Consider the following 25,996-nt stretch of genomic DNA (forward strand, 5'->3'; position numbering starts at 1 on the left):
CCTGTGCTCCGCAACGGGAGAGGCCACAACAGTGAGAGCCCCACGTACCGCAAAAAAAAAAAATAATAATAATAATAAATAAATAAATAAATAAAACAGCACCCTGGATCTCTATTATTATTGTCATTATCCTGGCTCTGTCCAGTAAGCAGCGGGGACCTAGGTGATTACTGTCTGCCTGCCACAGTCCTGGTCCACCTGTTGGGACTTGCCCGTCTGCCAGGATTCTTCCACCTAAGAGGCCTCCGCCTCTTTTCCAGCTCCTATTGGCAGCTTAGGGTCCTCCATCACTGGATGGGATGGGGGCTTGAGGAGGGCATTTGGGAACAGAGTGCCCAGCTCAGAGGGGCTGGGACTCCTGCACCATTGGCTGCAGCCCTGCCTCACATCAGCAGCCAGAGTAAGCCTAGGGTATGGGGGTGATGGAGCTAGGGCCCCTGGAGGTTATGAGGTTCAGACCAACCACTCCTAGAGGGATCGCCCAGTTCCTTCAGAGGAGCCCTGGGAGTGACAGGGACCAGGGAGAGAGGGGTTCAGGCCTGGGTCTGTCCCTGTGTCAGTCCTGCTGGGTGGGATGGGGTGGAGAAAACGGTGTGAGGGGCAAGTCCCTATCCACCTCTAGGTGGTCTGCTCTGAATGGCAGAGGCCTGGCATAAGGAACTGCCTGGAAGCTGGGTAGCATCAGAGGATGGTTCTTAAACTCTGTAACCCAAATGCCTGGGTCCTAAGGACTCAACAACTGCTGGGGCTAGGGAAAGGGAACTGGGGTGCTTCTGACAGCCACGAAGCACCCCCCACACACACACCCAGCGCCTTGCAAGCACTCTATAAATGTGATCTGAACATCTGTGACTCACCCGCACACAGCCCTGCAGTTTCGTGGTGAGGACACAGCTAATCATAGCTGGCGTTTGCGGAGGAAGAAGGATTTTGCCACAAGCTCCATGACAGACTCTCTCCCTCCTTCTCCAGGATGGCACAGCAGGTATGACTGGCAGCCAGTTTGGCAAGGAAGAGTTTCTGCCTCCCTGAGGATTGGTCCTGCCTGTGGGAAAAACACACCCCCAGAAGAACCATTTAGGTCAGGGTTGGTTCCCTGGTTTCTGATCAGGGGTCACACCAGGAAGATCATAGCTGGAATCCCTACGATCTATCAGTGATGTTTGTTTTGGTTCTGTTTTGGCTGGTTTACATTAGAGCTAGAAGGAACCCAATTATAGGACATATGGCTGTATCTGTCACTATAGATGAGGAAACTGAGGTCTAGAGAGGCTGATGTGACTTATCCAAAGTTATTTGGTGTCTTAGACGCAGAGCTGCAGCCCCGACTCCAGATTCAGTGTTCTTTCTATGGACTCTTCTAGGTCTATTTTGAGTCCCTGAGAAACAACAGCAACAACATCAGCTACCATTCTTCGAGCGTTTAACATGTGCCAGTTACTAGATTAGGTGGTATGTACATTACATCAGGCTGGAAATGTAGACGAGGTGGGACCACATCAGAGAGATGGTTCACTTAGATCAACTGTATGTTTTCTTTCAGGTCTGAGGCACAATGATTCCGTGGCAAACGTTTTCAAATTCTCAGCGGTTCAGGCTGTGCTGCTTTATCAATTGACTGAGCATTTTCTATATGCCAGCTCTCCACTGGGTCCTGGGAATCCAGAGACAAAATAGGACAGGGTTCCTCATGGTGCATAAGAATTAATGATTTACTAGAGTTACAGAAAAGGGGTCAGGAGCATAGTAAAAAAAAGAAAAAGGTATACTGGGAAGATTGAGAAGGCTTCCTGATACATTTAGGCAGGGTTTTGAAGGGTGAGTAGGAGTTTGTTAGTGAGGCTATGAATGGGAGAGATGAAGTACGTGCAGAGAAAATATCATGTGGAAGAGCTGTAGAGTAAGTGTTATGTGTGTTTGGAAACAACAAATAGTTTGAGACAGAAAATGGAGGGATGAAGGGCAAGGTGGGAGATTATACTACAGAGGTGAGTTGAGGCCAGCCTGAGGAAGAAGGTCTAATGCCAGGGTAAGGAGGGCACCACTCCGGATTTCTGGCTTTGGAGGTCTACTTTGGAAGGACTCTGAGATTCTCATTCCTAGCTCATATATATATATATATATATATATATATATTCTATCTCTGATTTGGCCTGTCTCCCCCCCACCTCCCTGTTAGCCGCGGCACCTGTGAGTGTGTTTGTCTACCTGGAGCGCTAATGAGGCCCTCTGGAGACTCTGACGCCAACCGCCAGCTGTGATCACAACCGCCAGCTCTTCGCTTCTGCACAGGAACTTTCTCGGCGCTCCTCTGCTGTTCCCCCCATTACTGGGTGTTAGTGGAGTCTTTACCACATGGCATTCTGCTTGGTCAGATGGTCCATTCAGCGGGGCATGTGAGGAATCCCTAGCTGGGCCATGGAACCACAACAACCCCTTCCCTGTCCCTGTTCTTGTCCCAGCTCCTGGCCCACCTCAAATGAGACTCTGCCCGCATCAGAACTACCTGCCCCCCAGCTCCCACCCCAGGTGTTTTCAGCCTTCCTTTCAGAACAGCATGCCTTCCCTGCTTCATCCTGGCTGGCTTTTCAGCCCATCCTGCCTGGAATACAGTGGCATTCTTAGTTCTTCCAAAGTTGAGAAAAGGAGATCCTCACCTCCATATGTATATTTATTTTTAAACTCAGATAATCATCCTGAAAGAGGTTTCCTGACAGAGGAAAGAAGATGCATTTTGGAGACTGACAGGCTCGAACCCTGCCTGTGTGACCTTTGGCAAGGCACTTCACTTCTGTGAGCTCCAGTTCCCTCATCTGTAAAATGGGGACATCAGCTCTCATTGCGCAGAGATTAAAAGAGCTAACATGCAGGATGCCAATCAAGGAAGGACTGAGTTCAGCTGAGAGACACAACAGGAAAGGACACATTCCTCTGCTTCCTCTTAGAACAAGTACCCTTAGCTTCTAGGACCTAAAAAAACATAAACCAAATGGAGTGTATTCAATCAGGGCTTCGAGCTGTTGCAGGTGACTCAGTAGTGACATGGGATAGAGCCCATCCTCCAGAAGGCCCCCCAGGCCTCTGCCAACCAGGGGAAGATGTGTCCTTCCTGTTCCAGAGGGAATGAAAGGCTCAAGCCAAAGCTGTCCTCCAAGGCCCTCAGACAGGTAGCTCCCAGGCCAACCTCTGACTGGCCCATAAGCTCCACAGTTTCATTGTTCCGCCCGGGCTGTGGGCTGCGGGGCTGGTTGGTGGAGTTGGCTTAGAGAAGGATATTTCGTATTTGGCTTTTGGAATGACTAATGAATGAGCTGTCTCCACGGCAGGAGAATTATGCCACTTAAGCAAAACCCAGCCGAGCTGGTCGGCTCAGAGATAGCTAATAGGAAATGCCTGTCAGAACACTGATGCTTCAAAGCCAAATATATTCTCACTGTGTTCTCTGTTTGCTAAGTTTACTTTATGCAAAATATAACTCAGCTGAAAATATGTAGATGGCTCACTCCTTCCCTCTGGAAGAAATGGAGACAACGAGGAGGAGGGCATCTCCCAGCTAACCCAGCTTGTCCTGCCAAGCCTAGGAAGAGTCAGGCCCTTGCTTGGCCAAAGAGCACAGACTCAGTAGAAAGTCTGTGCCACTAATGGGCCCATAGCAACCACAGTCCTCAAAATAGAGGCAACCGCCCTCCCACCAAGCTTCCAGACAATGGGAACAGAGGGAGCGTGGGCAACAGTGAGCACAAGTGGCCCAGCCTGCCATTTTGTGAAGTTACAGGGGCCAAAAAGGGCCCAGGTAGGCACCTGTGATTTTTGTCCTGTGGTGGTCTTACCCACCCATCCCCCCTCCTCCCAGGTGAGACACAAAGTCCTCCAACCAAGAAGCAACCAAGAAAAGTCAGTGACCTCCAGAACCCCAAACTGGGTGGGAGCACCTTGGTAATGGAGTTGATGCTGAAGCAATGTATCCTGTGGGAAGAGCACTGGATGAAGAGTCCGGGCGTTTCGAAATGCCTCTTCTCACCTGCAACCTTGCAGGAAACACTCATCTCTCTGAGTCTTGGCTTTGTCATTTATAAATGGAGAGATTGGACCAGCTCAGCAATATCTGGGGTCACAGTGACCTAACACTGTCTGTTATACATGATAGGACGTAGGCAGGAGTGTGGAAATAGGACCCACTTCTCAATTCCCTGGCCCTCTCCTCTCTCAAGGATTACCAGGGGTTGCCATGAGGAGCTGGATAAAAAGATGGGATCATCTTTCAAGAGATACCTGCGATTTCTCAATACCTGAAGTGGGAAAGATCCCTGAGGCCATGATCAGGGACGTTAGTGTGAGCAGATGCCCTGCCGAGGACAAGCAAAGAGATAGGGACTCCTACAGTGCCGAGGACAAGCAAAGAGATAGGGACTCCTACAGTGTTTGTCCTGGAAACGCCTCACTACCATACAGCCACAGTCACCAAGCCACTTGGCCACAGCTCAGCCCCTCTTCCCAAACACCCTGCCCAGATATGGGGTCTGGCCTTCCTCAAGAAAGGCATTTGGGTTTATTCCTTCAGGATCGCAGCAAGAGCTGGGCCTAAGAATCCTGGGGCTTCCTAGAAGGACCTGGAGAATAGGCAGCACCTACAGTGTGCCAGGCAGGATGGGATGCAGACAGGAACTAGACCCAGCTCTGCACTCAAAGTGCTCCCGTTTCATTGCAAGATGGGCACATAGGGAGGAAAAAAAGAATGCGGGAGGGTTCATCCCAGGCTGACTTTAAGCACATTGGAAGCTCAGAGAGGCAAAGCCCTCAGGCAAGCTGCTGAATGCCTCTGAGCTTTAGTCCTCATCTGTAAAATGGGGATAATGATTACCTGCCTTAGAGGACCAGCCAGACGGGTGCATCTAAATGCCTACCACACCACCTGGCACATTTTAATCATTTGATAAAAGGTATTACTGTTTATTGCCATGGCTCAATGGAGAGCTGCTCAGCAGAATGCGTTCCAGGTGAACAGAGACTCATCCACCCCTTTAGCGCTTGGGGCCAAGCCTGGGGTGTCTGGACCTCCTGGCAGGCTCTTACTTGGCCGCCAGCCATCACTCCATTTACCCCAGTTTGCCTTTTCTTTGTGTGCAATGAACATAGGAAAGCCCTGGCTTACAGTCCTCAGCGTTGGCTTCAGCGCATGGGAGGCCTTCGGTGAGATGGGAAGAGGGGAGGGGCCGGATGTCTTAGGAGGAATCAAGTGGAACAGCAAAACCAGGGACGAAGGGCGTGGTTGTGGGACAGTGGGTCTGGGAGCAGGGGCAGCTGGGACGTCTCAGTGCCCCCCAATATGTCTTACACATGGGCCCCCTCCTTTTATTCTTAGTTGAGTGATTGATTTTGCTCTAAGTGGAGCAGAGTCCGAGTTGGGAGATGCTGGGAAATAAAGGCTGGATAATGTTTCATCAAATGGGGTGAGAGGGGTGACTGGGCCAGGTTGCAAGACAGGACCTAGGGCTTGTGGGGAGCATGCGCTCTTTGGGTGTCAGAGGGAGACAAGGGGTAGGAGTCAGTTCAGATAGAATCAAGGCAGCCATCAAATGGCAGAACAGGGCAGAACCATTTAAGCAGGTCAACAGGGAGCAGGCAGCCAGCAAAAAGCCTCAGCCACAGTGCCAAGGAGGCCCTGAGGCAGGCTCGGTCAATCACAGGGACTGGCCCCAGAATGTGAGGGTCCCAGGGCCACAGAGAAGAGGTTATCACTGGTGGATAGAAGCAGGGGAGTTACATGATGCCCAGGAAGCCAGGCAGAGGAGCTGAGATTCACTTGGGCCACCTTAGAAAGCCATGTAGTTATAAGAGCAGAGTGCCATAGCCCGTCGAGCTCGCAGGGGGATGGCGGGCGGTGAGAATCACACAGGGACTTCCATGCACAGGAAAGAGCAGGGGTTGGGCTGTGGAGGAAGCTAGGACAAAGGAACTGACTTGGCTGCTAGGTGGCCAGACATGCTAAGCACAGCAACCAAAGGGGTAAGCAAATGTGGCTCAGTTCAGGTCAACCTGGAAGGTTGGTCCATCAGGCAGGTGAGGTAGGGCAGCAGGAGTCCAGAGGCCGGAAGGCAGAGGCAACCAGGTTCTTGGTGGCTGGACCTCCGCTAGAAGTGGGGTGCAGCAGGGGAGTAGAGGACTGTCAGGGTCTCATTCCCAGTCAGATGGCTTTGGCAAGAGTAATAAAGACTATGAGCTTTGGACTCAGACACACTTGCTTTGAATCCTAGCTTCCTCCCCTGAGTAGCTACTGGACATTGAAGGCAACACTATCTCTCAGTTTTCTTAGCTATAGAGATAATCATAGCACCTGCTTCTTAGGAGTGGAGATTAAATAAGGTCATTTGTGGAGCTTCTGGCATATATAGATGCTCACAAAATTGCACCTGTTCTTACTATGATTATTAGCCCCTGAGATTGTCAGGTTCCCCGAAAATGAGGAGGGAATTCTAGGTTTGATGGGTAGAACATGGAAGAAGCCTGGCCCCTGTGAGGAAGGGCAGTCAAGGAAAAAATCACAAAGTCTCCTACTGCAGATAAGCCCCTGCTCAAATCCCTCTTCCACCGGTGTCTATCTGAGACATTTAGCAAGTGACTTAGTCTCTTCAAGCCTCAGTTTCCTCATCTGTAAAACGGAGACACCAATATCTGCCTTTTGAGGTTGCTGTGATAGTTAAATGAGACAATGTACATGGAATGCCCAACCCAGTAGGTGCTTTGTTAATAGCTACTCTATAGATGAGGCTGATATGTGAGGGAGCGGAGGAAAGATGGGACCCAGGGAGCTTTTGGGGGCCCAGGACTCACCCCCAGATCTTGGGTCTACTGCAGCAGAAATACTTTCTCCCTGCAGAAGCTGAAGCAGCCAGAGATACAGGAGCTCCACAGGCATGTATCCTATAACCACACAAGCATACTCTGATTGGATTCTACCTGCCTGTACAGGACTGGCTCAGGAGCTAGGTAAGCCATGTCTGATGGTAGAGGCCAGCAGTGGCTCCAGCTTGGAGGGACCCAAGAAGAGGGAATAAGGGAGGGGCTGGTGGAGGAAAGAGAACTTTTCATTGATTCAGTAAGTAAATAAGTAAGCACTGATTGTGCACTTTCTATGGGCTGAGTCCTACAGACACCATGGTGAACAAGACAGCCGTGTCTCTGTACCCCCAAAACTGAGCCTACTGGGGGAGCAATGAAAGGGAAACTTTGGGAAGATCATTCAGCTCGGGAAATAAAGTGCAGAGCCTGTGCAGGAGTGCTTGCCGAGGTCTAGTAAGAGAGGATGAAAGCTAGGTGGTGGTCGAGGCTCCAACTGTGTCCTGGAGGGAAGGGCAGCAGACAGACCCGGCTCTGCCCCTGATCAGCTCCTTGGCTCTGGACAAGTTAGTTTTGGGGTCTTCAGTTCCCTCCTCTGTAAGATGCGAAGAATGGTACCTGCCTCACAGTGTTTGGGTGACTATTAAATTAGGTGACACATAGAAATCTTGGCTCTCAGTAATGCTCAATAAGTGGGGACTGGTGGGCTTCCCTGGTGGTGCAGTGGTTAAGAATCCGCCTGCCAATGCAGGGGACGCAGGTTCAAGCCCTGGTCCAGGAAGATCCCACATGCCACGGAGCAACTAAGCCCGTGCACCACAACTACTGAGCCTGTGCTCTAGAGCCCGCTAGCCACAACTACTGAAGCCTGCGCGCCTAGAGCCCTTGCTCCGCAACAAGAGAAGCCACCGCAATGAGAAGACCGCGCACCGCAAAAAAGAGTGGCCCCCACGCACCGCAACTAGAGAAAGCCCGCGTGCTACAACGAAGACCCAAAGCAGCCAAAAATAAATAAATAAATAAAATAAATTTATTTTAAAAAATAATAAGTGGGGGCTATTGTTAATAAGAACATTAATAAGTAGGTGAGGGACTTCCCTGGTGGTACAGTGGTTAAGACTCCGCACTCCCAGTGCAGAGGGCCCAGGTTCGATCCCTGGTCTGGAAACTAGATCTCACATTCATGTCGCAACTAAGGAGCCCGACTGCCGCAACTAAGACCCAACACAACCAAATAAATAAATATTTTTTAAAAATTACTAGGTGAATCTAGAAGTCTCGTTGAAGGAATAAATGACAAGACTTGGTGACTGAGAGTGGGAAATATTTTAATTGAAACCCCAGGCAATTGTAAGGTGATTGAGTATCATTTGTAGGTCTGAGTTGGAATTTCCTGCTGGGAAAGAAGGTATGGACTGGGGTGGAGTGGGGAGGCTGGTCCCAGCTGAAGGAGAATTCTAAAGTCACGTCAAGCGAGGATTTACAGTTCAGTTTAGGGAAAAAAAGAATTAAGTTCAGCCTCTGGGTTAAACACTTCCACATTTATTTTCTCCTAGATTCCCACAGACAGCAGGTGGAAGACATCCCCCAGAGCCAGAGTCAGCACTGGACGCCCCTAGCCCTTGGCCCAGGTCAAAATGGGAGAAGGATCCTGGACCAAAAGCATAGTGTGGAGTGAAATGGCTGCTCAGCTAACATCTTTCCTTCCACAGACTGAACAAAACCTCAATAAGCACACCTTTTTTTTTTTTCCTTTTAAGTGGCAGTCCTATTGTAAGTAAGGGGCTTACAGGACAAGGCCCCGGAGAGAACAAAGGAAACACTCCCACCAACTCTCTTGCCAGGAATGAGCTGAAATTTTCGGAGAAGTGCACGAGCCAAAATTCTCAGGGAGAAATCCCAGAAGACTGTCCATCAGGTGAGAAAATGTAGGCAAAATGTAAAGTGTAAAATGATGAACCAGAAAATCATCCAGCAAGCCTGCGCCCAGCTATGTCTTAATGAGGCAAACTCCAAAGAAGCTTTTCCTTTAATCAGGCATTTGAAACAAAATGCTGCTAAGAAGCCCCCCCACCCCACCCCCACCACCCCTCCCACCCTTATGTGTTGCCATGACGACCCAAGTTCTTAGGACTTGAAAGAACTACCTCAGCATTTCCCTCTAAAACAAAAGAAAATTATTCCAGGTTTCAGGGCAGAGAACTCCAAGGAGTGGGACTTGTTACTGGATAGCAGGTTCCTCAGAGTTGCGAGTGATGAAATATGAGCCTATGGGGACCTGTGCCTTCAGAAAAGCTGGGGAAGGAAACCGGGGATGACAGGACCCCAGCGCTCGCCCCAGCTTGCTGAGCCCGTGCTCTGCCTCATTGCTGGCTCTCTCCCCTCAGCTGGGCCTCATTTGCCCCTGCAGTGAAGCACGTTAAAAGAAAACACATCCTCTCTCCATATGGAAAGGGGCAGGGGTTGGAGGGGAGCAGGTTCTGGCTCAGGAGATCCCAGGGGGGAGAGCAGAAGATGTCTCTCCTTCTCTCTAGTTTGATTTGCTCATGGAACAGCCAAGATGGGGCCAACCTGCTGCATGACTAAGAAGCCCCTCCAAAGCCCCCTTGAAAGCTTAAGGTCCCGCTAACGAGGGCCAATCTATGTCTTCTGAATCCAGAAATCAAAACCCGGGAGGCAACCGCCGGAAGACCAACTTGCTCCCGTGAAGTTCCCTCCCCTGTCCGAGCTTCAAGCCAAAAACCAGGGCCTTGACATCTCCCTATCCAAACCTGGATCACATTTTGAGTCTATGTCCTAAAAATTCCTCAAATCCATCCACTTCTTTCTCCACAGCCACTGTCCTAATTCAGGCCTCATTATCTCTAGTCTGAAATGGTACTTCCAGGTCATCTGCACACCAGGGCTAGAGGGGCCATTTAAAAACACAAATCTAATCATGTCACCTCCTGACTAAAATCCTTTAGTGCTCTCCCTGCCTTCAGGACAAATTTTCAAATTCCTCAGAAAGACATGCATGGCCTTTCATAATGGACGGATCTCAGCCCAGTTTACTCCACACTCCAGCCATAAAGTATACGTTTCCCCAGTTTACATGCTCTCCCCCACCTCCAGGCCTTCCCTAACCCAGTGTGCTGGATAGACCTGCTGGATCCTCCAGACCCACTTTCTGCCCTGCTCTGTGCCCCAGAGGCTGCCCTGTATGGATCACATAAACGAACTCTAGAGCCCTATGGCTTCCGGTTGGATTTAGCCAATGGGGAAAATCAGGAGCAATGGGAGGATAAGAGAAAGTGAAGCCAGCGTAATTATTCCCTCCCTGTCGAGTCTATCAGGCTGCCTGCTCCCAGATGGAGGGTCGCTCCTTCTATCAAGGCAGCCTGTTCTACAGGACTTTCTCTCCTTCCAGAGTACAGTAGCCCCCCTCCTGGCCTAGGGCCTGCCGCTAGCCTGGGTTTCTGTGATATCTCATAACATTCTCCCACCCCCTACCCACACCTTTGCAAATAACCCCTTTGTACATAAACCCTCCTCAAATCATCCTAACTTAGTGTGTCATCATTCTCTGTTGCGACCCTGACTTATAGAGTCATCCTTTGCCTTTGCTAAATCATAAGCTTTCCTTTGGATTAAGCTCAGGCAACACCTCCTCCAGGAAGGCTTCCCTCCTCTTCCCAGTCTGGGTCAGCTGCCCCACTCCTTGGGCTCCCAGATCCTCTGTATATTCCACTGTCACAGCTCTTTCCATACTTTATTGCAAAAGTCAGTCCTCTGTCCTAAATCTGAGTCTTTGGAGGGTAGGGACCATGTGTTATTGCTTATCCCTGCACCCCAGTATCTGGCACAAAGCAAGCCCTCAGAAAACATTTGCTGAATGAAGGAAAGAAGCAGGAGCTCAGAATGAGACCTGCCAAAGACACATAGGAAACGCAGTGCAGCATCTCTTTGTGGTACCCACTATAGGAGCTGGCATCTCCCAGGCCAGCATCAGTTAGATCACAGGCAAGGGTCTGAAGAAAGGCTATTATTTAAAGAATACCCCACATCCAGGGCCTGAGGCCCACATCAGTGAACATGGTGAAAGAATGAGGGAGATATGCTGGTTCCTGTTTCAACAGCAGTGCTTCCTGGGAAAAAAGAATGGCCAGCTTTTCTCAGCCCCAGGGAGACAATGGAAGTCTCCATCCTTGAGGTGGGAGACCTGCGAACCTGGTGTCAATGGCTGGGAAACTCACATCAACTTACTGAAATAAATTATTAAAAATCTAGGGGCTGGGCTTCCCTGGTGGCACAGTGGTTAAGAATCCCCCTGGGGCTTCCCTGGTGGCACAGTGGTTGAGAGTCCACCTGCCGATGCAGGGGACGCGGGTTCGTGCCCCGGTCTGGGAGGATCCCACATGCCGTGGAGCGGCTGGGCCCGTGAGGCATGGCCACTGGGCCTGCGCGTCCAGAGCCTGTGCTCCGCAGCGGGAGGGACCACAGCAGTGAGAGGCCCATGTACAGCAAAAAAAAAAAAAAAGAATCCCCCTGCCAATGCAGGGGACACGGGTTCGAGCCCTGGTCCGGGAAGATCCCACATGCCGCGGAGCAACTAAGCCCGTGAGCCACAACTACCAAGCCTGAGCTCTAGAGCCCCCGTGCCACAACTACTGAGCCCACGCACCTAGAGCCCATGCTCCACAACAAGAGAAGCCACTGCAATGAGAAGCCCGTGCACCACAACGAAGAGTAGCCCCCGCTCACCACAGCTAGAGAAAAGCCCGCGTGCAGCAACGAAGACCCAACACAGCCAAAGATAAAATAAATAAATGTTTTAAATGCTATAAAAAAAAAATCTAAGGGCTGTTCCAAAGGACCCAGTACCACTCTACCAAATCATTCACTCATTCTTTCAGCAAAGTTTATTGGGGATCTGCTCTATGCAAAGCATTTCCCTTTGATTTACTCTATTGAAATGTTATCCAAAAGGGAAAAGTAATTTTTTCTTCCAGTCTGAGTCCCTGCTGGGCCCTGTAAAAGGCCTAACAAGGCCAGAGGATGGGCTTCTGGTAGACACCTGGGCCAATCACGGGAGATGGGCCAAACATGATGGGTGGAAGGCAGAATAGTGACCTGGTATTGTGAAAGTCCTCTAGAATCCTGGCTCCCCTTTTCCAGATATGTGACCTTGGGCAAAGTACCACATGTCTCTGTGACTCAGTTTCCTCTGGTGCAAAATGGTGGTCATAATAGGACCTAGCTCATACAGCTGTTGTGAAAATTAAATAAAACATCCTCCAGGAGGTTACCGAGAGCAGTGCATCCCAACTCTATCAGATCCAACGCTCCCTTTTTATAGCAAGTATTTTGTAAGACCACTTTTACTATTCTGAAATGAAATTTATAGATAGCATGACCCACCTACGCACATAATTTTTTAAAGAATCAACATATAGCCCTAACTATAAGATAAAGAACTAAAAGGGAATAATTTAGAATAAAATAATATGCATTTAAATTTATAAATGTTTGAGCATAACTACATAAGAAGATATAAGACAATTAGACCTACTTATAATGAATAAGTTTGAATTTAAGATCAGTAAAACATTGACTTCAACATTATGGGTACTTCTTTATATTTGATGTTCTGAAACAAGATTAAACAAGTACTATATATTCATACAGATATGAACGAATGCAGATGAATAGAGGTGTGTTATTTTGGCAATTCAAATATGGCAAGGATTTTGCTATTCGTATTGTGGTTTTCTGAAATGGTGAACAACTTCTGGTAAAGATAAAATACAGTATTCTCTCGATTTATATGATAGTAGCATTCATGAAAAATTCAGTGTATATTAAAACTATGCAAAAAGTACTTTGTGGGACTTCCCTGGTGGTGCAGTGGTTAAGAATCCGCCTGCCAATGCAGGGGACACGGGTTCGAGCCCTGGTCCGGGAAGATCCCACATGCCGCAGAGCAACTAAGCTCATGCACCACAACTACTGAGCCCGCGAGCCACAACTACTGAAGCCTGCGCACCTAGACCCGTTCTCCACAACAAGAGAAGCCACCGCAATGAGAAGCTCGCGCACCGCAGTGAGTAACCCCCACTCGCTGCTACTAGAGAAAAGCCCGCGCGCAGCAGCAAAGACCCAACACAGCTAAATATAAATAATTTTTTTTTAAAAAAGTACTTTGTGTTTATATACAAAATGGAATTAGGTTCTAAGCTCAGACCAATATAGAGATTTTCTACCTATATATGAATGTTGGGTGGGGCATTCAAATGTCACATGAAGTGCAGGACAAATCGTTGGATAAAACTGCATCACCTAAGGCAAGGAGTCTGGCCCCCTCAATCTCCCCTAAGTAGTGCCTCAGCAACCAATGCAACAAACATAAATACACTACGTATTCCTAAAATGCCTCTAGGGGGCAGCAATGCCTCCATTGAAGATCAGTGGGCCACAGTTTATGGGGTTACTCAACCCATAAGGAATGCAGGATGATGGCCATACAACCTCCAGGAACACAGACCAGACAGACAGCATTAGGGAAATCTATCAGCATTTCGCACTCAGACCCCATTGATTTGCTGTGTCCTGCTACATTCTTGTTTGGCTGGGGCCATAGGGTAAGGCCATTCCCCCATGAATAGGGAATGAGGCCTGTCTTGATGAGTATGAAGAAGAAACCACCATATTAGGCAGAGCTATGCCACATAGACTTCCAGGTACAGCAAAAGTCTCAGCAGACTGATTGACAGACCCTTGCATTTTTTCTCCCCCTGGACAACCATTGGGACCTCTTTGAAAAGCACATCAACAGCAGTCTATAAATAACCCTCAGTTTGCTCACCTATGGCTCCATCATGAATCAACACTAGAGAATTTCACAACGTTGTGTGTCTCTCAACTGAATGTATCTAAAGAAAAAACATTGTCGAAAAAAAGAAAAACCATTGTCTTGTGGATATAAACTGTACCTCTGGCAAAACCAGTCAAGTCATTGAGGTGAGCTGGTGTGTGCGCACCCCCTTCCTTGCTGTATGAGCCTTAATGAGCATCAAAACCTTACTTGAATCTGAGTTCTATTTCCCATAAAAAGGAGCCATCATTTCAATCATCCCAGGAAAAGGCAGATCCTCAGACAAGTAACTGGAATTCAGATGGTGGCACCAGACAGAAGCGGAACTCTCATCTCCTTCTTGGCTTCATTATTTTGGTGGATCCGCCTGAACTTTCAAGAAAGCATCTGTCCAGGCTTCCCCGGGCTGCTGGGATGGTTTTGACTACAAAGGGGCAGCCCCGCACTAGGATAAGTGGGCCCTGAGCCCTCCTGATCAAGTTATATCTTGCAAATGACAAGTCACGACTTATATGAAGTCATGTTATTCTTCTCTGTTTATTTCTCTTTTTATCCCCAACGTGTAGTAAAGGCTGCTCTGAAGGATCCAGCCTTGTCTCAGCTGCCCAGTGTATGTGTGTGTGTTGGAGGGTAGAGCCACTGACTAGTGTCAGTGATGAGTGAGAAATCCCAAGGGAAAATTCCAGTCACCTCTCTCCACAGAGATTCTCCCTTCATCAGTAAGCTTGGAGGAGTTTTCATTCATTAGTAAAGGCGATAACTTTTCCCCACAGAGTCTGGTGGAACCAGAGGTGCCCTAGTCTTAGATAAACCAGGTGAGACACCTAGAAGGGGGCTTGAGTGCATGGGCTACGCCCACAGTCAGTTTATCAAAACTTGAGAATAAGAAGAAGGCTGATCTTGTAGCAAAGAGACTTGTTGGGACTCATCCTGTGGGCTTTATCTATTTTTCCAGGTGACAAAGTGAGTCCAATTGTTGGTGGAGGTGAGCCTGACTTTGGGAGAGAGCAGCTCCATCACAGATAGGATGGATTCACCAAAGCTGGGGACCAAGCGTGGCTTGACATGTATCACCTACATGTGTTTGGGAGGACAGAGAAGGGGCCAAGAGAACAAGAGAATACACAAATAGATGAGATAGAAATAACTAAAGCTATTTTCTCAATGTTTGTTTCTCATCACCTCTCGCACTCCTCAGGAGAGCCCCCAGAGGCGGGAGGAACTGCATCAGGGAGACTAGGATGGCTCTACTTTTCTGAAAAGAAACTGCCAACACCATTTCCAAATTCCAGAGGTATGTGACCTCCAGGGTGACAGAGGCCTGAGAGTTGGCGCTGCCCTCTCCAGCAAGCGCACAGCCTCCAGAAAATCCCTGACATCTCTGCCATCTGGCCTTCTGTTCTGTAGGGCGACCCTCACAACTTGGGGCACATTTTAGAAGGGAACCAGAGGGGGAGACCACTGAGTGTAAATACTGATCTCACAAAGCCAGGGCACTCAACCAATGGTTCCCCACCCTGCATGCACATTAGAATCACCTGCAGAGGGCTTCCCTGGTGGCGCAGTGGTTGAGAGTCCGCCTGCCGATGCAGGGCACACAGGTTTGTGCCCCGGTCCGGGAGGATCCCACATGCCCCGGAGCGGCTGGGCCCGTGAGCCATGGCCGCTGGGCCTGCGCGTCCGGAGCCTGTGCTCCGCAACGGGAGAGGCCACAACAGTGAGAGGCCCGCGTACCGCAAAATAAATAAATAAATAAATAAAAAAACAGGAATAGAATCACCTGCAGAGCTTCATCACACACCCAGGCCTGGGGCCAACCACCAGAGATTCTGATTTAATTGGCCTGGGTCCCCAGGCGTGGATATGCTTTAAAATCTCCCCAGGTGATTCTAATGTGCAGCCAGGGTTGAGAACCACTACATTACACAACAGGAGAGGCCCTCAAGCCCTCACTCAGATCCCAGTTACTCTTAATTTATATACACTTCTAACAATCCAGTTGTCTGGTTTCCTAGCTGGTATATGATTAAAAACCACATATTCAGACGGGAGAGAAAAGCTGCTAATGAAAAGACACTAAAACCAGCAAGACGTAACAAATGAGAGTCTGAGCACAAGTGTAAAGATAGAAAGCCTATAAAAAGCAAACACAGCACTCAACCCCTCCCCTCTCCCGCACATCCTATTTACAGTCAGGGCCTGAGGCGATTACTAGATGGCGGAGCCGGGAGGGAGGGCTTCAGTCCGAAGGGAATGTACCCCATTTCACAGATGAAAAAAACAAGACTCAAGGAGAATCATGGATGGTCTCCCTCAAAGTTGCACCAGCATTGAGCTGCAATGCTGGGATTTGAATATCAAATGTCAGTCGGTCCTTAAAAGCCCATGTATGCTGGAAAGTGTCACATCTGCCTGTTTAGTATGACTGATGTTTCTAATGATGACCCAGAGTGTAGAACTCAATTACCCTCAGTATCCAGCTATTCAAGATGTTCATTCTAGAAAGAGTCACACACACACACACACACACAAATATATGCTTTTTAACAGTGATGAAAGAACGGGTTATCCATTTGGGAAATAAATAAATAAATAATACAAGTTCTTTCCCAGCTCACACCATTCATCAAAATGAATACCAGATGGATAAAGATGGAAATGAAACCATAAAGGTACTAGAAGAAAATATAAGTGGATATTTTATAATCTTACGATGGGAGGGACTTTCTAAACATGTCAACAAAAGCAGAAACCATAGAGGAAAAGATTGATAGATTTGACTACATTAAAAATTAAAAACTTCTGTACATCAAAAACCACCATAAATTGAAAAAATGTTCAACCTCACTAGCATTCAAAGAAAGGCAAATTAAAACAGCAATGAGAGGCCCTTTTTTTTTTTCCTGATCAGATTGGCAATGATTAAAAAGAATGATAATACTGAGAGTTGGTGTGGGTGAGGGGAAATCAGCACTCATACACTGTTGGAGGGAGTGTAACTGGTACAATCTTTCTGGAAGGCATTTTGGCAATATGTATGAAAAAAGCCTAAGAAAGCACAAAACTTTTGACCCAGTAATTCCATGTATAAAAATTTATCCAAAGGAAAAAATGGATCTACTACACACACATGCACACATAAAACGTATATAAGGATTTTATTCACTGAGGCATTCTTTGGACTGTTGAAAAATTGGAAGCAACCTAGATTTTTAACAAAAATGAATTAGTCAAATAAATTATGTTATATACATAAGAAGCAATATTATGCAGCTACCAAAAATGATGCTGTATAGACATACAGGCCAATGGAATAGAATAAAGCCCAGAAACAGATCCAAATATATATGAGAATTTGGTATAAGATAAATACCAAATCGGTGAGGCAAAGACAGGCTTTTTTTTTTTTAAATAAATTTATTTATTTTTGGCTGTGTTGGGTCTTCATTGCTGTGCACGGGCTTTTCTCTAGTTGTGGCGAGCAGGGGCTACTCTTTTTTGGGGGGGGGCTACTCTTCGTTGCGGTGCGCGGGCTTCTCATTGCGGTGGCTTCTCTTGTTGTGGAGCACGGGCTCTAGGCGCGCGGGCTCCAGTAGTTGCGGAGCACAGGCTCTAGAGTGCAGGCTCAGAGTGCAGGCTCAGTAGTTGTGACGCACGGACTTAGTTGCTCCGCGGCATATGGGATCTTCCCGGACCCGGGCTCAAACCCGTGTCCCCTGCATTGGCGGGCGGATTCTCAACCACTGTGCCACCAGGGAATCCCCAGACTTTTTAATAAATGGTGTTTGACTATGTGGAAAAAGATAGATGCTAGACCAGTGTTTCACACAGCACACCACGATAAGCATCAACTGGATCAAAGATTTAAATGCACAAAATAAAACCATAAAATTACCAGAAGAATAAGAGAACTCCTTTATAATCCTGGAGTAATGACGGTCTTTCTAACTGATTCAAAAATCCAGAAGTCGTGAAATAAAAGACTGATAAATACATCTATATAAAAATCTTAAAACTCCTGCATGGCAAAAGCACCATAAGCAAAACAAACAAAAGACTAACTGGAAAAAAAACTGCAACTCACTTCACAAAGGGTCAAGCACTCTAATACATAATTTGTTTCTATAAATCAAGGAGACCAATAACCCAATAGAAAAAAATGCCCTTTTTCAGAAAAAAGAAATACAGATGGCTTTTTAGCGTATAAAAGAACGTTCGACTTCATTAGTAATAATGAGTACAAATTATAGTTGCAATGATATACCCATTTTTTACCCATCAGATTTTTACATATCCAAAATACACTTGACTGGGGGAAGTTGTAGGGAAATAGGCACCCTCATACATTGCTGGTAGGAACAGAAAATGATACACACCTATGAAGGGCAATATGGCATTTTCTATTAATGTTACTAATGTATTTACCTATTGGCTCATCAATCCCACTCTCTGAATTTTTCGGGCAAATATATTTGCACACATACAGAAATGATATATGTCTGTATTATAACATTGCTTTTAATAGTAAAAGATTGGAAATAACCCAAATGTCCAATTATATGGAATTGGTTAGATATTATTGTCCATCCAAACCATAATATGCCAGGAAGCTATGTGCTGATATGCAAAAGTCTCCACTACATACTATTAAGTTTTTTTGTTTTAAGCACAGTGCCTAGTAATGAACATAGTGTGCTAACTTCTTTGTAAAAAGGGGCAAGGTATATATAATTGCATTTGCTTATATTTTCAAAAAGGGGCACTGTAACTATTAAAAGCAGTGACCTATGGGAGGGGAAATCAGGAAACCAGGTAAAGAGGGACATGGGTGCAAGCAAAAATTCTCAATTTTATGAAATTGAGAATTTCATAAAAAATTTTATAAAATTTTATAAAAATTCTTTTTTATGTCGTTTTGATTTTTGAACTACATGAAAGTACTATTTTTTAAATGAATACATAATTGTGCAGATTCACTTTTGTAGACATGAAAGATTTTCAAAATGGATTTAGTGTATAAATTAGGTCATAGAAATAAATATAGAATAGTCCCAATTTTGTCTTTCAAAAAATCACGTATCTATATGGTCATATTCTTATATAATAATTTCCATAATGTGAAATAGGAAAGATTTAGCCACTAACAAGTTTATCACATTGTATTTAATAATGAAAATCTGAAAACATCCTAAATATACAATAGGCATTAAAGGTGACATGGGGTCTGTGGAATATTTTCAATCACAAATAATTACATCATAGAAAAATATTAGTGTGAGAGATTCACAGTATGTGAATATATATATACATATACATAGTGTATATAAAGCAGAGTATACAAGATAACTGTTAAAAAAACAAAGTACATGCCGGGGTTTCCCTGGTGGCGCAGTGGTTAAGAATCTGCCTGCCAATGCAGGGGACACGGGTTTGAGCCCTGGTCCAGGAAGATCCCACATGCTGCGGAGCAACTAAGCCCATGCGCCACAACGACTGAGCCTGCATGCCACAACTACTGAAGCCCTCGTGTCTAGAGCCTGTGCTCCACAGCAAGAGAAGCCACTGCAATGAGAAGCCTGCACACGCAACAAGGAGTAGCCCCCTCTCGCCACAACTAGAGAAAGCCCGCGCGCAGCAATGAAGACCCAACGCAGCCTAAATCAATCAAGCTATCAATCAATCAATAAAAGTAAATGCTTAGAAAAATTGGGAGAGGATACACACCAGGGTATTTGTTAACTGCGGTTACCCCTGGGTAGTGGAATTATAGGTGCTTTTTGGTTTTTTCTTTTAAATGGTCGGGATTTTCTCATTGCTGTACAACAAACAATCTCTTCTAAAATGAGAAAAAAATAAAGTACTAAGGAATTTTTTTAATGCTTTTTAAAAAATGATGCTTCAAAGTTCATTTCTAAGCTACCTAAAAAAGTCACCCACCTGAAAGGAGAGTTTGGCTAAGTAAGGTGGGCTATCTCCATCTACTGATGATAAGGAGAAGTAGAGTGAGGTCTTGGTCCTAAGCTGAGATGTCTTATTCCCTCCTTCCTCCCTTTGAGTCTTTCTTGACCACAGGGTGTTGGCCACCATGCTGGGTCCAATAGCACTGCCCACCAGTATAGGACATCAGACACTGCAACAAGACAGGACCTGCTCTCACCACCACTGCAGAGAATCCACTGGTCCAACCACTTGCCTTCCGGTACCTTCCAGCAGGTGAGCTAATAAAGCTGCTGGGCTGGAAAGTGGTCGGCAGGCAACATGGTAGGTGAGGTGGCCGGGGCACAAAGTTTCTCTGGGAGGACCAGTTCCTGGCCCAGGCCCAGGCTCTCCCTTAACTGCTTCTGCTTCAGCCTCCCTGGCCAGCCATCCCAGTCTAATCGCTGAGCCCCTTAAAAGGAAGGAGTGGTTTCGGGGTGGGGCATCTCTTAGGCAGGCTGCCTCCAAAAAGGCTCGGGTGAAGAGGTGGGGTCCGAGGCCCAGGCAGCCCCCTAGACCCTTCATGTCTCCTAGGAGTTTATTGTAACCATCTCTTATCTGGACTCCTGCTCTTTGTCCCTGCCCTGTCCCACCTGTCTTCCAAGCCCCTGCCTTCCTTCTTGAAATACACCTGATTATTTTATTCCTGGGATCAAAACATTTTCTCCAAAATCAGTCTTTCTCAAACTCTCCCGCTAAAGGACACCAACAGCAGACAAAAGAAACGCCTCCAGTTCCCCCAGCAGACCGCACAGCCTGAAGCTCCTGCCGGCACACCCAAGCTCTCTTTGAAGTCTTCTGTTTTCTCTTAAAGATTCATGAGAATTCTGCATTCTATTCCATGATCTATCTGAATTTCTTTTAATAGGAAGATGTCTAAAATTATTCACCTCAAGGAAAACTGATGCTCCTGAAAGAAATAATGTGTTTATCCAGAGGCTCAAATATCCTCACTGGAACAGTACCTACAGCGTGAAATCCAAACTCCTGTCAGGCAAGGATCTACAAAATTTGGCCCCCACAAACCTTACCGCCTTCCTCCTGCTACTGCTCGCTCTCCAGTCGCTGGGCCACCGGGACTCCTGTCATGTCCTGATTTAGGTTCTTCCCAGCACTTCTGCTCAGGCTCTTCCTTCCTGACCCCACTCTACCTGCTGACGACCCACCACCCCGAAAGGCCTCAAGGGAGATCAAATGCCACCTTCCACATTACACCTCCTCTGTTGGCCCTGACAGATGCAACGTGAGAGGCAGCAGTCTCCTGCGAAAACAGCCTGTGCTTTGGGATCAGAAGGCCAGCGTTCAAGTCCTGACTCCCAACTCTGGACACTGGACAAATTATCTAACTTGTCTACTTCTCGCTTGTAAAATGGGAAATAACTGTGCTTCCCTCACAGGGCTGTTACAGGGATTAAAGAAGACTCAAGCAACAGTGTAGTGCCCAGCACATGCTCCCCTCCACTCCTCCAAACTCCTATAGCAGTCTTTATACCACTCGTGTAAAGAGCAGGTGTTCACATAGCCATGCTTTTTTAGAATGGCTTATTTCACCCCAATAGATCAGTGTTCCCAACGTCCCAAGGAAGCTTCTTGTATTACCCCCATGATCCCATGGTTTGAAAGATTTTGGTGATTAAATCAAACACATTGATTGAAGTGTATCCCGCTTTTCTAAGTTCTCTGTCCCATGAAGCTTTCTGAACACTGAGAGCTGTTCCCAGTCTCCCCTCTCCTGCGTCACTTGAGGAACTCAGAGCAGGCAGCCACCCACGGAGACCGTAAACACCTCGAGACTGCAGCTCCGTCTCCACACTTCCCACAGCACCTTAGTCAGCGCCTGCTCTAAGAACACACCTAGTCACTGCTCGCGCATAAACAAAAAGTTCCACCCAGATGACACTGGGGGAAGAGCCCTGCCTAAATCAGCCAGTCAGTGTGGAGAAAGGGGGCATTCTTACGGGAGGCAGGCAGTGCTGGAGACCAGCCCTTCTCCTCCCACCCACCCCACCCCCACCCCCCGGCCCCGAGCGGCACCCCCAGGCCTACCAGCTGGCCTCCGACTTCAGTGTGTGAGCCGATTAAAAAGCACCCTCTCTTCAGTGTCTGGAAACTCCTGCAAGGAAAGTTTGCTGCCCAAAGTTGGCTTTTGACTAGAGTCTTAATAAGAGGCCTCAGCAGGCTGTGGCTGGAGAGACAATGTCACTTAGAGAAGCAGCTTGAAGCGGCAGTTAGGAGAAGAATTATTTTAATGAATACATTTCCTTTCAATTGTATGGGAATATCAAGATCCCATTAGAATAGGGAAGCAATTAGAACTAATAAAGATGAATGCACAGTGCTCGGTATGTGCAGAATAACAAGCTGCCAACAAAGGGACTCCGGAGAGCCTGCTCTAATCCAAGGGAACTGGCGGCCAGCAGAGGGGAAACAGCTCTGTTCAGCTGCTCAAAGGCCAGCGTCCCATGCATTCTGGTCACGGCCAGCAAATGGTGCGAGCGGGGCCTCGAAGGTGGGGGTAGATGGGCTCCCGCCCTGGCCCTGGCCCGGCCTCTGGGGGATAGAGATGGGCCTTTGGCAGCCCCTTGGCGACGGCCATTCAGACCAGGGCCCTGGCTCCCCGCCAGCCTTGCGCCTGCCCCTCGCACTGGGCCTCATTGTGTCCAGGTGGCAAATGCCTTCTCGCCAACTTTCCTTCAAGGTTTACAGAGCGGGTGGGACAGTGGAGGAGGGAGGGAGAAGGGGGCCCTGTGCCCCCTGCATCTCTCCCCTCCCCTGCCGGCCAGGGTCTGTTCCTCCTCTGGGTCGGGTGTTATGTTACAGACACTGGTGGGTCACAGGCAGCCAAACACAGGAGTACTGTTGCTTACACAATTGCTCTTCAAACAGTAACAAACAATTTTCATTACCCAAGTCAGATCGAATCATCCGCCTGGCCATCCTGCTTCAATACCAGCCACACATACAGAACCCAGGGCTTCACACTCTGCCCATTCTGCTGTGACAAAACTGGGCTCCATTTTGCCCCTGGCCCGGGGATGTGGGACAAAGCTCTTCCTCTGATCCCTTCTTTGAGCCGGATCAGCTGCACGGCTATCAAAACTGTCAGGAGAAACAGAGAAGACACAAGCACCTATGCAGTTTGGGGCTCACTCAGATCTGGAGTGAGACATTACTCAGCATCTGTGTGAAGAAGGCACTCAGGAGCTCAGAGGAATCCACTGACAAATTTAGAAGGAATCCAACAAGATAGCTCTGGCTTCCCACCAAAGCATTCACTAGCCTTAGATGGAGTGTCAGGACATGACATTTCTTTATTTAATCTTTTTTGGCCAGACAGTTTTTTCAACCAGGAATGTGTAAGCTCATTCCAAAATGTCTGCATGAGAGGCCAGTGACATTCATTACTGAGATTTTTCTACCAGGTCTCTTAGAGAAAAAAAAAAAAAAAAATCTGTAACATTTTATAATTGTTTCTCAACAGCAGAGCATTTTAAAAGTATGTTTACATTTATAATCCTACTTGAACCTCAAAACAACTATAGGGACTGGCAAAGCTAAGGTTGTCAGGCCTAAAGATGAGGAAACAGTGGCCCAGAGAGGTTAAGTATGCCGTGCAAGGTCACAGAATGAATGAAGGGGTTGGGACACCAGAACTCAGGTCTGCTGACCTGGTTCAGTGCTTTGTTCTAGGACACACCTTTTCTACACCCACAGAGTGCCAGACATTTCCAGGATAATTCATCCTGCAGTTCTGCTTTTCCAGTGTAACTCCCTTAACCTTTTCCTCATACTGAACTGTGGTAAGCACTGTAGGCTTTTAAACACTGTAGTCTAGGCTACAAAGGAGCATCCTTCAGAAAGGTTTCCATCGAACAGTCATCAAATTTTGTTTTGCTGCCACCCCGCACCCCCTACCAAAGAGATATACATTTCCTCCCTTTTAACAGCTTAGGTAAGGATTGTTTTAAAAGTCTGCCTGTCCAGTGTGAGGTCGGCACAATCAAAACTGGCAAATGATTGTCTAGGTCCCTTTCAGTACAAAACATTGTAGCATCCAGGGGTTGGCAAGTGGCAAAGCAAAGCCATTCACCTTTCATACCCTCATCACCTCCTATACCTAAAGGCCTATTCATTTAATTTTTGGAAACTTTTCTACATGGTGACTATAGTTAATTATATTGTATTGCATGTTTGAAAGCTGCTAAGAGAATAGATCTTAACAGTTCTCATCACAAGAAAAAAAAATCTAGTAACTATGTATGGTGACAGATATCCACTAGACTTATTGTGGCGATCATTTCACAATATACATGAATATCAAATCACTGTGTTGTACACCTGAAACTAATGTTATCTGTCAATTATACCTCAATTTTAAAGCTTTATTTTTATAATTTTTAAGGTATTTATATACCATGAGATACACAGACATTAAGGGTACAGTTTGAAAAGTTTTGACAAATGTATATCTACACCCAAACCAAGATACATAACATTGCCATCACCCCCAGAAAGTTCATGCATATCCCTTTCCAGTCAACCCCACTCCAGGCCTCCACTGTTCTCATTTCTGTCACCACAGATTAGCTAAACCTGTCTTGGACGTCAGATTAACTGGAATCATATTGTATATAATCTTTTGTACCTTTCTTCTTTCACTCAACATAATGTCAGCCAGACTCATCCATGTTGTATCAGTAGTTTGTTCCTTTTTTTTTTTTGATGAGTAGCATTACATTATTGATTCAGTTTTCAAAATCCAGTCATATTACTGCTAATTTGCCCCTCAAAATTCTTTCCATTCAATGTATCTCCTGCATGCTCCTTTCCATGCATCTATCTCCTCTGTCTCTCCTCAGCAATACTTGAACTGAGAAAGATATGTAAGTAGACTATTTTACCTCCAGTGATGCCCTTTTAGGTAGGAGTGGTTCTACCTTCAGGAGAAACTGACAACAAGGCAGTCCAGCATGGTGGTCATGAGTACAGTTTTCAGAATAGACAGATCTAGGTCCTCATTTCCAGTCTAGCACTTAACAGATGGGTGGTTGGGGACAGGTGGTTTAACCTCTCAGGGACTATTTTCCCATTTGTAAAATGAGAATAATAATACCTTCCTAATAGGGATTTGTGAGGACTAAATTATATTGTACATAAAATGTTTCTGTTTCTATTCTACACAATAGAAACCAATAACAGCCTCAAGTTAAACTATAATAAACATCCTCCTGCTTCATTCACACACTTTCAGCTTCTCTAAGTCATAAAGTATAAATGGGTATATATTTTCAGAAGTTTTTAAAAATGAAGAGTTCACGATTACATCTAGAAAAGTCTAGGGACTTCCCTGGTGATCCAGTGGTTAAGACTCCTAGCTTCCATTGCAGGGGGCACGGGTTCTATCTCCGGTCAGGGAGCTAAAGATCCCGCATGCCGTGGCCAAAAAAAAAGAGTCTAACTGTCATATATTTACTTAACATAAATGCTATTTCCTCTGGAAAAAAGTAAAGCCTTTCATCATTTGTTCAGTGACAATTACACACTGAGTGCTGACGCTGAGGGGCTCTTCAAAAGAGTTAAGGACATAGCCCTAGCTTTTAGGATGTTTGGTTTTGGAGGGTAATAAGCACAAAAATAACTATTATACAGAGTATGATCAATAATAATGATAATAATTAACATCTATTAATATAGTGGTTAAGAGCATGGTCTCTGGAGTCATACTATATGATTGAAATAGTGGCTCAGTCATGTGATGCTGGGGAAGTTACTTACCCTCTTTTTGTGTTATTTCACTTGTAAAATGGGGATAATAATACCACTTATCTGGCAGGGCTGTTATGAGTAGATGAGTTCATACATGTAAAAAATTAGTACATTATCAGCACATTAAAAGTATGCAATAAATAATAGCTAACAATTATTGAACACCATGTGCCAAGCACTGTGTTAAATGGTTTACATGCATTACTTCACATGATCTCCACAATGTTCTCTCTACTATTATGCCCATTTCACTCATAAGGCAACCGAGGGAAGGAGAGTTCAGGTAACTTGCCCAAGGTTACATAGCTAGTAAATAGCAAATTCCATAGGAAAGACACATCTATAAAATGGGGATAGTGATAATAGTACTTACCTTAATGAGAATTAAACAAATTAATATTTGAACAACAGAACAGAGCCTAGTGCACAATAAGGTCTATACAAGTGGGTGTTAAACAAATACAAATTGCTATGGTGATTCAGAAATGGCAGTAAATAACTTCCATGCATGGAGACTAAGGCTTTGGAAAGGTGACATTTAAGCTGAGCCTTGAAAGGAGGGAG

General features: G+C 46.3%; 1 protein-coding gene across 10 annotated transcripts; it reads left to right on the top strand.

Moving 5' to 3' along the window:
* Nucleotides 1-255: 255 nt before the first annotated feature.
* On the top strand, nucleotides 256-25,989 carry LOC149749373 (uncharacterized). Of its 10 annotated transcripts, none has more exons than XR_016393049.1 (4): nucleotides 256-985; nucleotides 2,180-6,987; nucleotides 8,394-8,755; nucleotides 12,752-25,989. XR_016393049.1 is itself a non-coding variant. In XM_089910748.1 (4 exons), exons 1-4 carry the CDS (start codon nucleotides 945-947, stop codon nucleotides 20,765-20,767), a joined length of 528 nt encoding a protein of 175 aa, XP_089766874.1. In that variant the 5' UTR covers nucleotides 256-944; the 3' UTR covers nucleotides 20,768-25,989. The 10 variants fall into 10 exon arrangements, 1 of the variants encoding a protein (XP_089766874.1); XR_016393047.1 differs by lacking the exon at nucleotides 12,752-25,989 and adding an exon at nucleotides 9,372-12,744; XR_016393051.1 differs by lacking the exon at nucleotides 12,752-25,989 and adding an exon at nucleotides 9,497-12,744.
* Nucleotides 25,990-25,996: the final 7 nt, after the last annotated feature.

This window comes from Delphinapterus leucas, chromosome 4 (genome assembly GCF_059928025.1).
Source record: "Delphinapterus leucas isolate spDelLeu-1000000601 "Yukka" chromosome 4, BTC_Dleu_Yukka2, whole genome shotgun sequence".
Classification (NCBI taxonomy): Eukaryota; Metazoa; Chordata; class Mammalia; order Artiodactyla; family Monodontidae; genus Delphinapterus; species Delphinapterus leucas.